The 14,661-nt window shown below is 43.8% G+C and overlaps 2 protein-coding genes across 2 annotated transcripts in view; both read left to right on the top strand.

The window, feature by feature from the left end:
* The first annotated feature begins 546 nt into the window (after positions 1 to 546).
* Positions 547 to 10,535, top strand: dcaf13 (ddb1 and cul4 associated factor 13). The gene is made up of 11 exons (XM_069702097.1): positions 547 to 736; positions 1,550 to 1,749; positions 1,876 to 1,983; positions 2,103 to 2,192; positions 2,280 to 2,435; positions 2,602 to 2,679; positions 2,768 to 2,850; positions 4,143 to 4,307; positions 5,708 to 5,843; positions 9,399 to 9,562; positions 10,126 to 10,535. The coding sequence occupies exons 1-11, from the start codon at positions 667 to 669 to the stop codon at positions 10,211 to 10,213; spliced, it is 1,338 nt and encodes a 445-aa protein (XP_069558198.1). The 5' UTR covers positions 547 to 666; the 3' UTR covers positions 10,214 to 10,535.
* A 3,453-nt stretch (positions 10,536 to 13,988) lies between these two features.
* rims2a (regulating synaptic membrane exocytosis 2a) overlaps positions 13,989 to 14,661 on the top strand; it is a 141,430-nt gene continuing 140,757 nt past the window's right edge. Inside the window, 2 exon segments of the mRNA XM_069702107.1 lie at positions 13,989 to 14,036; positions 14,038 to 14,186. Of these exon segments, the coding sequence (XP_069558208.1) occupies positions 13,989 to 14,036; positions 14,038 to 14,186 (197 nt within the window).

Here is a 14,661-nt window from a genome sequence, read left to right as displayed (position 1 = left end):
ATAAAAGTAAACCTGACGGGCAGGAGCGCGTTATTTCGGCATATTTTCTCCCAACAACCACGTCAATACCACACTTTATCAAGTTGTTTGAGGGCCGGGAGACATCTTATATTATTATCCTGGACTGAAACATCAGACCAGACGAAACTGAAACCTATTAACTTTTTTTTTTTCCACCATTAAAAAAAACCAAAACAACTTTTAAAAGCACATTTGTTTGAATGTCATGTATCCAAGCTTGTGTCTTTTTTTTTTGTATTTTGTATTTTTTCTCAAAGGATGCTTTCGTGCAGCTTCATTTCCTTATTTGGTGGAGCCTCTTGAGGGAAAAGTCCCGTTTATACTTTTATTATAATATCTAAAAATGGACACTCCTATCAGTAACTTTCTACACACGGGTGCGAACACTCAAAAGAAAGACAAATAAACGATTTAGTTTGAAGACCGCGTGGTTGTATTTACAGTTGTCGTCTTGCTGAAATTTTACAACTTCATAACTTATTTGTCGGTGACGCGGGCGGGAGGACCGGACATCCCACAATGCAACGCGGCCCCAGCGTCGCTTTTCCTTATCGACACATGGCTGGTGTGGTCAGTACGCGCTAATATTTACCTCGCTAAAACTAATATTTTTCAAGCCTGTGTCCGTTTTCTCGTCGCGACCAAATGAAAGTCCGAGTCCTTTCCAGGAACCCGGATGATTACGTCCGGGAGACCAAACTCGACATCCAGCGTGGTGAGTGAAACACTTTGAGCAACATCCCGTGACCACAAAACACACGATGCAATTATCTCTGTGGGAATTCCTCTACAAATTGAAGTCCTGTGTTCAAAACCTTCTGCGTTTTTTTTAATCAGAAAATGTACTTTTAAGTATCAAAAGTAAAAAAACATGCGATGCTTTTGGAATAATATTACTGCTGTATTTATGGTGCTGTGGTCATTAAAAGATTGTGCTTATTTGAACTTCTTCACATAATGTTGGTTAGATGAATCTACAGTTACTCATCGTGTTTTTGTAGGATTATCAAACGTTTCATACCTGAAAGAACCACTTAGTTCACTTAGTAAAAAGTCCACAAGCTCAGAAAAACAATGCATGTTGTAGCTGGTCCTCGTGGATTTCATAACAGTTTATTAAGAGTAACATGTGGGGAAGTTTTCCAGCCCATAAAGGAACATCTGATCCTCCCGTTTATGAGCATGCCTGTTTCGGTCTCGTTGGTCACACGGAGCATAAAAGAAGAGGAAAAGGGAATTTGTCACAATGAAACACAATAAAAAGTTCTGATAAATATCAAAATAGGACTGCAAACGATAAGGAAACGGTCATTATTGTTATCTTATTGTTTATATGCAGCTCTTATCCACACTGTCAGAAAATCGGATCTTCAAAATATGGAACATCAACACAATTTTAAATGGTGTGCGGAAAAGAAATAAACTTGCTGATTGCCAACGTGCTTACAATTGTCTTAGTTAATATTATCATACATGTCAGCGTCAGGTCCTTTCCGCTCATTGATGATTGGCTGCTGTCTCTTGTTAGTCCCCAGGAACTACGACCCGTCCCTCCATCCGTTCGAGGTGAGCAGAGAGTACACGCGGGCTCTCAATGCCACGAAGCTGGAGCGGGTGTTTGCCAAGCCTTTCCTGGCCTCCCTGGATGGCCACAGAGACGGAGTGAACTGCATGGCCAAGCACACCCAGAGCCTCTCCACCCTGCTGTCGGCCTCCTGCGACGGGGAGGTAACGATACGTGCATGTAGAAATACCAAGACCTCGCAACATCACATGTTAAAGCCTTTGAAATAATCGTGATAAACACACATTCGTGACAATAATGTTGTTTTGTTTTTTTCATTTGCTGCTCAGGTGAAATTGTGGAATCTGACTAAACATGAATGTGTCCGCACGCTCCAAGCACATGAAGGTTTTGTTCGGGGAATGGTTGTCCGCTACTGTGGAACTTCCTTCTTTACGGTAACTGTTACCCTTCACTTAAAGAAAAAAAGAAAAAAAAAAAGAGCGAAGTTGGCGTTTTTATTATCTGACATCTCGTGAAGCTTCTGTTTTTGTTTTCCGCCTGCTCACTGTAACAGGTCGGTGATGACAAAACAATCAAGCAGTGGAAAACAGAAGCACCGGCTTACGGCGAGGAGGAGGAGCCACTTAACACGATTCTCGGCAAGGTATGACCAGCGGATACCTGGACGTCATCAAACGTCAGTGAAGTGTCACATTATGGCTTTTGTTTAAAAGAAGAATGTCCCTTGCAGACTGTGTTCACAGGACTGGACCATCACCAAAAGGAGGGTGTGTTTGCAACGTGCGGCCAGCAGGTGGACATCTGGGACGAGCAGAGGAGCAGCCCCGTCCGTTCTTTCACCTGGGGTGTGGACAGCTTCAGCTCCGTCCGCTTCAACCCTGTGGAGGTAATGTGCTGCATCCACCACACTCATGTGAAGTCTTCACGTGACGAACACTTCGCTCATAACACTTCACTCATGTAAAAAAAATGCTTGAGGTGTTGATCCTTAAACTCTTTTCAAGCTGAAATCCTTCGGACTACTTTTAATTTAACGGTTGGTCTTCTTTCAGACGGAACTTCTTGCCAGCTGTGCCTCAGACAGAAGTATTGTGCTGTATGACATGAGAGAATCGGCACCGCTTAAAAAGGTAGGTTCCACCGTACAGTTGGCACAGGACTTTTCTCTCCCTTGTTCCTTCTTATACAGCTACTATATGTTTTCATTTTGCTCTTCAGGTTATCATGTCAATGAGGAGCAACACATTGTGCTGGAACCCAATGGAAGCCTATTACTTTACATGTGCAAATGAGGACTACAAGTGAGTGGAAGAAAGAATATCATCCCTATTACTGTGTTTATGTTGGTGCTCAATAAGGCCTCCTGTTTACAAGCTGAAGAGTCAATGTTCCACCACGTTATTGTTGAGTGTTTCTATAGCATGTTCTTCGAATGCACCATTTGCATGCGAACACGGCTCTAACGAGGTGTGATCAGAAAGCTCAGACGCCGTCACTGTTACACGTGAATGGAGCGCAGCACAGTAATGCACACGGAGCAGAGGTAGGCAGTGACCCTTTACACTTAGTATTCCAAGTTATGTAGCTTGATCAACATCACTACCCAAGTACACATGTTTTTCTGACCACTGGAGCGTGAACATGTGCGGTTCCACCACGCACTGGAAACTTGAGCAGTGAGCACACATAAAATTGTGTGTCAAACGTTTGGGGAACAGAAAGAAGTCAGGGTTCGGGGATCCAAATCCAGTGAGTAGAGGGGGAGAAACGATGGTGTTGTGGCGGGTGAGGAACCCGAGTGCCCTCGCGCCACAGTTCAGGTTGTGTGCACCAAATGTTTTCTCTCAGACGCCTCACAACGTCACAGTGGAACTCGGTGTTGTCAGCCTGATCATGAGGGAGATGAATTTACAGTACACAACGCTGCCAATGTCAAAGAAAACCCACCGGGGTGCTCCCGACCTGGGACACCTTTTGCTCCCTTGGACGGTGATTTTTCTGCCCCTCTTGAATTGTGAATGTCACTCAGAACAGCTCACTCAGCTCATTGCTGCATTGCTGTAGGATTTCTAAAACACCACAAGGGTCTCTTGCAGATTTTCGGAGTTTGTCACAAAACCTGATGTGCGCTCTGTGTATGTATGGGGAAAATGCAAATGTGCACACAGAAACACATGTAACAGGTGCTGAGGTTGATCAGGTGAAGTAACCTTGAAGACTCACTAGAGCGACAGCTTCCGCCTGCTCCGTGTGCATTACTGGGCTTTTCTCCAATCCTGTGCTACAGGATCAGTCTCTCAACTTTGTGATGGCACATAGTCGAAGTTAAACAGGAGACGGGAAGCCACCTGTGACCACCATCACTCCGAGTCTGTTTGAAAATTGCCAATGTGGGTTGTCTCTGAAAAAGGCAAAATATAATGAAACATCTATATTTTGTTTCTCTACTACTTTCATCCATAAATGAATCTTAATAGCCTTTAAATGGAACTGCATCTCCTCTTCAAGGTGGTTACATCAGTACATCCCATTAAACATGGAGCAGTTCAGTGTCACTCGAAGGGCTAATATTGGTTTCTATTTTTCTCACCAGCCTCTACACGTACGACATGAGGTACCTGGACAAGCCCGTCCTCGTCCACATGGACCACGTCTCGGCGGTGCTGGACGTTGACTACTCACCCACCGGGAGGGAGTTTGTGTCGGCCAGTTTTGACAAGACCATCCGCATCTTCCCCAAAGACAGTGGACGCAGCAGGTCAGTGAGATCAGTCACAGTGGGGAGAGTCGGTACTGCTGACTTTACTGTGTTGTTTGTACTGTCTTTTATATTTACTATATAAAGTCTGTATTTATACTTTATTCTATAATTGCTTACGATGGGAACATGTTGATTGAGTCATGCAGGTGATTTCTCTTGATTCAATGAGGTTTGACTTAAGTAAACATTTCACCAACAATTGAGAAGCCATGATGTCAGACATTAAAATATGAAGGTAAATAGTTTAAACCTTTTTTTTATTTTTTTTTTTAAATCAGATTTCTAGAGAGCAAGCGGAACATGTTTTGACTGTGATCTGTATTTTTCTTTAGAAAGACTTTAGCCTGCACCGAATATCATTGGCTGCTGTGTGTTGGCCTGTATGGCATTTGAACGCATTTGGACATGTCTAAGTAGGACGAGCAAATTGAATGAAGGCTGAATGCATGTTGCATGTTGTATGTTGTGTTGCGTGTTGTATGTTGTGTGTCTCACCGTTCTACTGTCACGACTAACTGGAACACTTGAACGACTGTTCTAGTCGTTGCTAACGTCATCAGTAACACTTCTGCTTTGACTGGTGTAGTAAAGTCAGGATGTCCGCTCTGATAAAGGTCTTCTCTTGGCTGCCGGAGCAGATAAAAGCTGCTAGTTGGTAAAGTGACTATAGTGATGCAAGATCAATTGACCGGCTTTCTCAACCACCAAAAACAGAGCTTTTGTTTGGTTGCTATGTGACTTGCTGCGCTGTTTGTACACTTCAGAACAAATAGACAGAGTTGTGTTACAGTCACTGCTGTAAGCTGTGCAGGATCAAGGTTTAGATGTTTTATTGTAGCAACAGTTGACTCTACAAGCAGAAACGTGGTACTTTTCCAGCAGCGTGCTGGTAGGTGGAGTCGTAGCGGTTCCTCCTCCACCGGATGGATCGGACGACCGGACGGAACACTTTGACACATTTCTTCCCAACAGTGACGCCGCAACCGCACTCATTCTAGAAACCTAACGAAGCCTTTATAATGTTTACATTTCATACCGTCAGTCAGCGTTGTACTTTTTTCGTTCCATGATGTCAAAGTGTTTATGACTGTAACCATGGCAACAGAGGTCCCAAACCAAACCCTGATCTTTACCTGAGCCCAATCTGTTTCTGTGCCAAACTTAATTGAACCTTCACAACAGTGATGCCACATAATACGAGGGATTCACTCTTCAACAGACACATGATGTTAAAATGTGAAGCCGCACCCCAGCATGTTATTAAATGTTGGACCTGCACAGTGTTCCTGATCAGATTGTGTTCTGTATAAGTGCTTGTTACAGGTGTTTTTCTAACTGTCAACAAAGTCATCGTGTTTATCTGTTGTTTACTTTGCGTTTGTCTTTTTGACATTCAGAGAAGTCTACCACACCAAACGCATGCAGCACGTCATCTGCATAAAGTGGTCGGCAGACAGCAAGTACATCCTCAGCGGGTCTGACGAGATGAATATCCGACTGTGGAAAGCCAACGCAGCGGAGAAACTCGGCGTGGTGAGTCCGGCCTCGTCTTCTCTATTTCGTCCCCGCTTTTCGCAATTTCATGAGAAAGGCAACTTGCTGCTTACTGGCAACTTTTTGGGGTAATTCCTCATCGCGCGGTCTACATACCGATCAACAGCTGTATTTTCCTCAGCTGTCAAATATGCTCCATCCAGTTTATGGCCGATCTCGTTTTATGAGTTAGCTGCATTCCTGGACTCAGCCGTGGCTCAGCGCCCGCCTCAGCAGTGTAAGAGTGGGCGACTGTGCCAGGAGCTCCGGCCCGACTGTTGCCAAATGCCCTGATGGATGCTGACTTAGGTTAGAATCACTCTCAATAAGTACAATGTACCAATTGGCACAGCGGCTCTTGTTGCAGAGGGAAGTCCAAAAAACTCAACCGCTTGTGCAGTTGTTTGACAAATCACCAGCAAGATACTCTACACAGATTTCCACTGAAGTTTCATGTCTTTGTCAGAGAGCACCACATGTATTGTGTTCAGATGATGTTGCCTGTGATCCCACAAATGATGGCAATAATGTTATCTTATTCTCAACTGTCAAAATAAAGCGCCTGTAAAATGCTGGGAAGTGTTCCCATGCCTGAAATCCCGGTTATGGCTGAATAATAAAGATCAGTGGCATCTTGTGTGTCATCTCCAGCAGCCATCCTTCATTCCTAATCGGATTCCCTCTTCCTTATTCTCTTAATGCAGCTTCAGAGTGGAAAATTGGCCCGCTTTTGGCACTTGTTTTACTGTCACTGTGTAGGAGAAGATTTATTCGCAAGCTTTGCACTTAAAGAGATCAGACAAGGGCTGCTCCTATCAGCAGTTTAAATCGGCCAATCACTTAAAGCGGGGCCACTCTGAACATAATGAAGCATTAACAATCAAGTTTTACTGAGAGGGCCTTTAATTATCAAGAAATGCTGAGATGCTGAATCAAGGCTTTGTCTGTCTGAAGGCATCACGCTGGACTGATGGGGACTTCTCTATCAGCTGCTGCACATCACTCACCGTGGGGTTTTTTCTTCATAACTTTGCTACCAGATCTCCTCAATTCACTTTTGTCACCAGGCAGGTTTCTGGATTTCCTTTTCCTCTGCAGATAGCACCCCCTCTAGTTTATGTCCTTAATTTAGCAACGCATGGCGACACTGCCGTGATGCCATCTTCAATACGATGAACACTCTCGCTGAATCCTTTCGTCAGCAACCAAACGGGAACGTCTGCACTTCCTCAGCTGACCACGCTGCGGTTTTAATCAAATAGTCCAGTAAAATCAAGAAGTCGTGGGCGCTATAGCAGATCGGCTACATGGTGGTTCACGATGTGCCGGATGTCCCGCGTCACACACGCAGTGATTGGGATGTTTCTCTCTGACCGGTCAGTGTTTTTACGTCAGCTTTTAGTAGAACTTTGACAGAGTTGATACTGATATCAGGACCAGGTTTTAAATACAACTGTTCCCCAATGAAAACAAACAAAGAAAGAGAGTAGAGTCGAGCCGGATGTGGAAGCAAAGCTTTTGATTCTTTTGTATTTGAGGCCACGGCCTAAAACGTGTTGAATCAATCGGCTTCTGTTTATTCGCAGCTGATTAAAATGTATTTCCTGTGTTCTGGAAACTCTGACTCATCACTGTCCATCTATTTAAGAGTGGAAAGTCAACTGAGTCATTTTGGAACAATTGTTTTTTGAACTATTTTTGGTCTCAAGAAATAGATCCTGTTGCATGATTAAAGGATAATCGTGTTTTATTTTATTATTATTATTATTTTTTTATAAATTGAGTGTTATTTTGGTAGGTTTGCCCAGACTTATTAATAGTCTTGTTCTAAAATTACCTGAAGTCAGAGAGAGTCTGCACAGCAACAGCTTCACTCCTCCGTCAGTGTTCCGCTGGTTGATATGGACAAAAATCAAACATCACAATATTTTTGGCCCAGTACCTCTTGCAACAATATTGGCATGATGACTACTGGTGCGTTCCCAAAATATTTATCGAGTAACATTTTTGGTAAATGGTCATCAGTAATATGGATATAATAAGTAATGGAACAAAAAGCTGTTTGGATTTTTTTTTAAATTATTATTATTGTTTCTCGCCGTGTCTGGTTGTCATCAGATATCAACAGTTTCTTATGTGACTTCAGTGTTATAATAATTGATAGAAATCCTCATTTAAGTGAGTGAAAAGATGAATGGCAACATTTTGCCAGAACCAACTAAGTGTTTACGACACGAGTGTCTGTGATGCCTCTTGGTCTTTGCCGCTGTCGGTCACGTTGGGGACTATTTTGTCTCGGGCTACTTCACCAGCTTCCACTGCTGTTTTCTGACAGTCGTAGGAGATTTTGGCTGTTGCTCATCTTATTGCTCTGACCCAGTCTAGCGGAGCATCAGTAGGATTACAGTTCCTTCTGACACCTCGCCGCAGCGCCGTCTTTTAGATTTAAAAGGTAAATTCACCGGCTCAGTTTCAACAGCAGCAGTTCTCCCACAGTCTGTCCGTGCAGCTGCTTTCTGACCGCTGTTCCACTCATTCCTCTGCAACAGATTTTTGTCAACATGTGCTTCATCTTTAAAACCCTTCGGGTCCAGTGAAGCTGCCTTTGGATGGAACTCTTGGATCGTAACAGCCTTACTAAATATGATTCCTCCGAATAAAAACCCAAGTGATGCGTCATGTTGTGCTGTCTCGTATATTGTACATCCTGTCGAGATTTTTTGCAAACGGTGTTGAACAAGCTAACTGTGTCTGCATCCAGGGGAATTAGTTTAGTACAACAGGATCAGCATCTAACAGCTCTTCCCCTACAAATTGAATCTGAGACAGATCATTGCTTTTAATTAAAATAAAAGCCTCCTCCGGAGGAGGAGAGGAGAGCAGCCCACGCCAAGACCAGTCCAGCTAGCAACTGGTTTTTATGAGCGAGACGGAGAGGGAGGGATGTTGTTGAGCTGGTGTCTTCACTTTTTAACAAACATTGATTGGGTTTTGAATGAGCGTGTTGTCAAGCTGACGCTACTTCCCGCTGGACTGTCCAGCATTTTATGATGCCAGACAGCGTGCGGGAGCTGTGTTCCACCTGAGCTAAACACAGAGCGCCTTTTTAACCCTGTACGGGTTTGTTAAAGTGTTAGAAGTCAAATTAGATCAGGTGGTGAAACCTGTGGTCCGCGTCAGACTCTCACTCCTCTACTGGATGTTCACAACATTCCTGGAGTCTATCCATTAAAGATCTCTCTCTACCGAAGCTACCGTCATGAGTGCTGCAAGGATGATTCAAACTTGACATGTCAGCAAAGCGACTGTCTCACCTGTAGGGGGAGTTTCAGCAGTGCAGCGTGAGACAGGGTTGTCCTCTGTTTGTAGCTGAAGGACAGAGTCTGTCCCGACCACAGAATTGACCGTCTTCAATCGAATCACCTACTGTAAACTTGTAAATCGCTACGACTGTTTAAAAATCCACACGTACGGACGTTTATTTGCTTTCTGGCCGAGAGTTCGATGTTAAGGTGCGTTTGATGTGATCGTCTCTTCCTCTGTGGTGCGATGCAGCTGGCTCCCAGGGAGAAGGTGGCCACCAACTACAACCAGAAGCTGAAGGAGAAGTTCCAGCACCACCCGCAAATCAGACGCATCGCTCACCACCGACACCTCCCCAAGAGCATCTACCACCAGACCAAAGAGCTCAGGACCATGAAGGAAGCTCGCCGGAGAAAGTGTGTATCATTTGTATTTTTTGCTCCTTATCACATAGAATATGATTGAGTTGAATGTAGCTGTAGGAAGGCATTAAGTGCCCTTTGTGTCCATGTGGAGGTGATGCTGCCAGGACAGTTCTCACCAGGCTGATGGAAACTCTGACAGCAGCCCCCCCCCCCCCTCCCGTGACATGGTCTCATTAGATCTTGCGTACTCATTTACAGCTTATATGGTGGATTGATTGTCCCAGTTTGCCGTGCGCTGACTCCTAGCTCACTCTGTGGCTCTATTTTCCCCCTCTAATTACCAGCAGCAGTATTATGACGCGTCAGACACGTGTGTTGAGCTGTGAATGATTTGCTTTCTATGCTTCATGCATTATTTTCAGAGTGCATCAGTGCAGTCTTTGACGCAGGTGTTTGGTCAACAGTCTCATATTCAATCTGGTCCACCCTCCTCCTCCTCCTCCTCCTCCTCCTCCTCTCGGTTTACTTTTCGCTCCCTCTTCCCTCCATTCCCTCCTGAATATTCTCACCAGCAGCGCGGGTTGTTCACGCTTACGCCTTCTTTTGTTTTTCAGGGAGAGGAACGTCCGCAAGCACAGCAAACCAGGAAGCGTTCCCGTGGTGTCTGAGAGGGAGAAGCATGTCGTCACTGTGGTGAAGTAGACGGAGGTGGAGAGTAGAAGACTTAAAAGACCGCACGGAAGAGGAGATGCAGGTCACACCGACATGGGATCCGTTCAGACTGCTCTGTTCTAAAGATTAACAAAAGGTTTTCATTTTCCATTTGTGGGAAGGACGAGTGACCATTAACGCTTCGTTTGGAGTACAAGAACAAAGACTATAAAGACATTAAAAAAAAAAAAAAAAAAAAAAAGACCTTCTGCCCCTGAAGCTGAAGCTCAGCTGTAGTTTTTGAATTGCTCACTTTACACACAGTTCTGATGTTACTACAAGTTTTGGTCCTGTATTAAAATGATGAATTGCATATTTTACTTTTTGGAGGAGGAGCCGCAAACGCATCAACAATCAACAGTCAGGAATTACAGACAGATTCAACTGATCCAAACTTCAAGAATGTACACTGATCAGGTATCTACTTACAGCTCACAACAATCACACTTCCTCGTGGGACATTTTCAATGGTAGATAGAGTTTTTTGCCATAAATTAAGTGTAAAACAATGAACCAAATTTGCTGCAAAACGGAGTCAGTATGCTTCAAAGGAACTCGGTTGGATCATCATGTCATTATTCCTCTTCTGAATTCTGTTGCTTCTCACCATCATATGTTACAAATATTGGAATAACCATGGACACTTCTGGACAGTCTCTCCACGACAGTACCCGTGGTGTTTAACACACTATAGTACACAATGATGGAAATAGCTGTGTAACTGACAAAAGAGCTTGAGAGTGAAGTTTAAACCCTTTCTTCCTTTATACAACACATGAAGTGGCAAATAAATTGTCCAATTTAGCCGATCAGAACTTTTCTGTTACAGCACACTGAGGCCTCGAGACATTTGGAAAGTGTAATGTCTGCAGTTTCTGTGGAGGCAATTTTCAGTTTCCTTTGAGCCGTTGTACTGGAAAGTAAACACTGAGCTTCATAAAATAACCAGCCTGAAAGAAAAAAGAAAGGGCATTTATTTTTCTGAATTGCAAAAACAGACAGGGAAAAAAAAAAATGTTCTTCATGTATCCCCTCATAATTGGAACATCTAAATCCCAGTGAGCTCAATTTACTCAATTTATAAACCTACTCCACTCAAAATCTGTAATGTAAGTGGACCAACACTATTTTCTGATGTGTATTTATAATAAACTTCTTAACTTTATCTTTTGCTGTGAAAACATGTAATTTGGAGGAAATTGTGAGTGAATCGAAAGAGTGACTAAGTGGAATTCAGGCTCAGCAACTTCCCCCTTGTTGTTTGACAAATCACTGCTCTGGTGCTAATTTACTTAGAGCCCAAATAACGAAGAGGCTTTATCCTCTTAATGTCGTCCTTCAAATCCTATCAGCACTGCACCCTGAGAGCTCCAGAGAGGGCTGTCTTCAGGATAGGGATGGGGATCAAGAGGAGGGTTGTTTCGTGGGGTCAGAGCTGAGACATGTCTGAAGTCACCCGCGGGACGTGGGAAGAGTTTGCAAGGAGACGGAAACGTAGTGGTGGATTCTAAGAGTGATGCATCCGGGTGGGTACGGCTGCTGGAAAAGTCCATTTTTCCAACACCATCATTTAATATAAGTATTTAAAATCGGACGGCAGCTAACAAGTATTTTCAAATTGAGTAATACAAAAGTTATTTTCAGTTTAAAGTCTTATTATGCCGAGAAATGGTTCCCAGAACGGCTGGTGGAATCTTCAGATATCAGATGATTCATATTTTGGCAAAACAGTAAAGATTCTAATGTTTGTTGGAAATGAACAAATTACATGTACTTAAGTACTATACTAAAATAGAGTTTTGAGGTGCTTGTACTTCACTCGTATATCTCGATTTAATACAACTTTATACTTTATCTCTACTGTTTTTATTCATATTTGACAGCTTTAGTTGCTTTAAGATGAAGATTTGGCACAATAAATAATATCGTTTTTAAAATGCAGCACATTGTTAAAGATTAAATCAATGGTTTCCAACCTTTTTGCCTTCTGACATCTTACAAACATCAGTGTGTAGTCAGTCATATTTAGAATAGTAACAGCTTCACCAAATAGTGATGTTCCCATCTGAACTTCTTGCCTAATTTCATTTCAACACATGTTCAAATAGATAGATAGATAGTTACTTTATTAATCCCACAAGGGGAAATGTTCTGATATCTCACAAAAAGATTAGAGAAAAAGTCCAAAAAGTCAAGTGAAGGAGAACTTTGTATTGTATCCCAGGAATCATCTGACGACCCCTCAGATTTATCTGCTGTCCCTGTTCATAAAGAGTCAAAGTAGCTCCAACAATAACATGCTGCTTACACACTGATGCTTTGATACTAACGATCTCATGATGTCATATCAAATAATAGCTCAATCACAAGGATCAAACAAGGACATTTACTTTAATATGTTGACTCCATTTTGCTGTATACTCATGTACTTTTATTTAAGTAGGATTTCCCATGCAGGACTTTTACTTATAATAAAGTATATATATGTTTACAATACTGTATTGGTGCTTTTGCTGAAGTAAAGCATCTGAAATTTGATTCCAGCACTGATCAACACAGCTGACAGCAGCTTTATTTTCCTTCCGTGTGTCGCCACAGAATCTCTTACATCAACATCCTGTGCTGGGCACAGGGCATAAAAACGCACTGATCGGAACCGCCGCCGCACCTGCAGTTACGGCCACTGCCACGAGTCATATTCCGTATTTATCCCCCCCCCCCCCACACACACACACACACACACAGTGCTCATGATCTGGTTATGAAATATGGATGATGCTCTTCCTGCTCGCAGCGCTGCTCCAGCTGCGCGCAGCTCCTCCACTCCGTGTTTTTGCGGCTGCTGTCAGCCTTCTGTCAATGAACATCCAGCGCGTCCTCTCGGCTTTATTCTTCTACGTGTTTCCATCGCTCCGCCTCTTCTTCCTGGCTGGATTGCTCTCTCTCTCTCTCTCTCTCTCTCTCTCTCTCTCTCTCTCTCTCTCTCTCTCTCTCTCATTGCATCCATTTTTGTGCATTTAAGAAATCTCCAAGAATTACCAACCTGGAGGAAGGCGAGCGAACCAGAGTGACAGAGGAGGGTTAAGGACCCCAAACGGAAACAAACAAGGACGGACCGGGCATCCTTTTTTCTTTTTTTTTCCCCCCCACCATGCGAGTAAAACCCCTCTAAAGGATGGCAGCGATGGGTTAGACAGGATTTAACATGACTGCAAAATAAAAGGCAAGAGATGTTTGTGTTTTTTTCCCTGTATTTTTCTACTTTTTTTTTTTCTCCATCCCCGGATGGATGGAGGCTTGTGAATGGAATACCTGGAGGTTGTAGCCGGCAGCCTGTGCACTCTTGATCCTTTTAAGCGCATCTATTTCTAAACCTGAGTGTTTTCTCTCTCAGAAATGTTCATGTGTAGATTTCCAGTCTGCAACAGCCTGAATATTGCGATTTCCCAGCTCTCGGGCAGCGCTCAGCGGGCTGCAGCGTGTTTGATAGGCTCACCATGAGCATTTGAAAGCTGAGGATGAAGCCTATAATAAATATTATTTGTGCAGCACAGTGTAACGTGTGCATGATACCGCTAACCAAGATGTCATGCTGCCTGTAAGCCCGCGGTGCCTCCTGCAAGCCCGACCGCCAATTTGAGATTTTAATGGCATGAAATGTTAGAAATTTAAAAAAAAAAAAGAAAAAAAAAAAGTAAATATTTCTCGGCCACGATGCTGCTTCCTGACGGTGCCTTTCTCGTTTTGTAGCCACTGTGTGTAAAAGATGTCTGCTCCACACGGGCCCCGGGGCGGCCCCGGCCCCGGCCCCGGCTGCTGCTGCTGCTGCTGCTGCTCCCTCAGCGGCCGGCGCCATGCCGGAGATGCCGGACCTCAGCCACCTCACCGAGGATGAGAGGAAGATCATCCTCGGTGTCATGGACCGACAGAAGAAGGAGGAAGCGAAGGAACAGTCGATGTTAAAGTAAGGGGAGACACGGCGGAGAGGTGTTGGTGGTGGTTTCGGGATGTCAGTAGCCACGGTGAAAGTCTGTCACTGTGAGATCCTCGTGGGTCACGTTGCCTCTTCACATCCACGCTTCGCTCGTCGACCACTCGTGAGGTGCAGCGTTAGTTCCCACTATTCCTCGGCTGTCCCTTTTTTTTTTTTTTTTTTTTTTTTTTTTACAAACGACTTTATTTTGAAAGCCCGGGTATCGTTGTTTCTAATGCGGCACACGCTTCTCCAACCTCTTCTCCCCCACTTTATTGTGGCCGTGGCTCTACTATTATAATGGGGCTGGGTTAAGCAGCGACGGCCGCCATTTTCACGTAAAAAGCACGCCAAATTGCTTAACCTTTCCCCACGAACGTCACCGAGATTACACAATGTGACACTGGAAAGATCATTTAAGGTGTCGTTTGTGGAGACGGCGCACGCCGGGTGTGTGTGATTTCAA

Source organism: Brachyistius frenatus, unplaced genomic scaffold (assembly GCF_029030835.1).
Source record: "Brachyistius frenatus isolate BFR_SWC_R1_liver_20210118 unplaced genomic scaffold, ASM2903083v1 Contig_40, whole genome shotgun sequence".
NCBI classification, from domain to species: Eukaryota; Metazoa; Chordata; class Actinopteri; family Embiotocidae; genus Brachyistius; species Brachyistius frenatus.
The sequence above is the reverse complement of the archived record's forward strand: the minus strand, read 5'-3'. Positions and strand labels throughout refer to the sequence as shown.

Coding starts and splice junctions, on each gene's coding strand:
- dcaf13 (XM_069702097.1), top strand. CDS start 667: ATGAAAGTCCGAGTCCTTTCCAGGAACCCGGATGATTACGTCCGGGAG. Junction 2,851..4,142: donor TGTGCAAATGAGGACTACAA/GTGAGTGGAAGA, acceptor TTTTCTCACCAG/CCTCTACACGTACGACATGA. Junction 9,563..10,125: donor AAGGAAGCTCGCCGGAGAAA/GTGTGTATCATT, acceptor TTTGTTTTTCAG/GGAGAGGAACGTCCGCAAGC.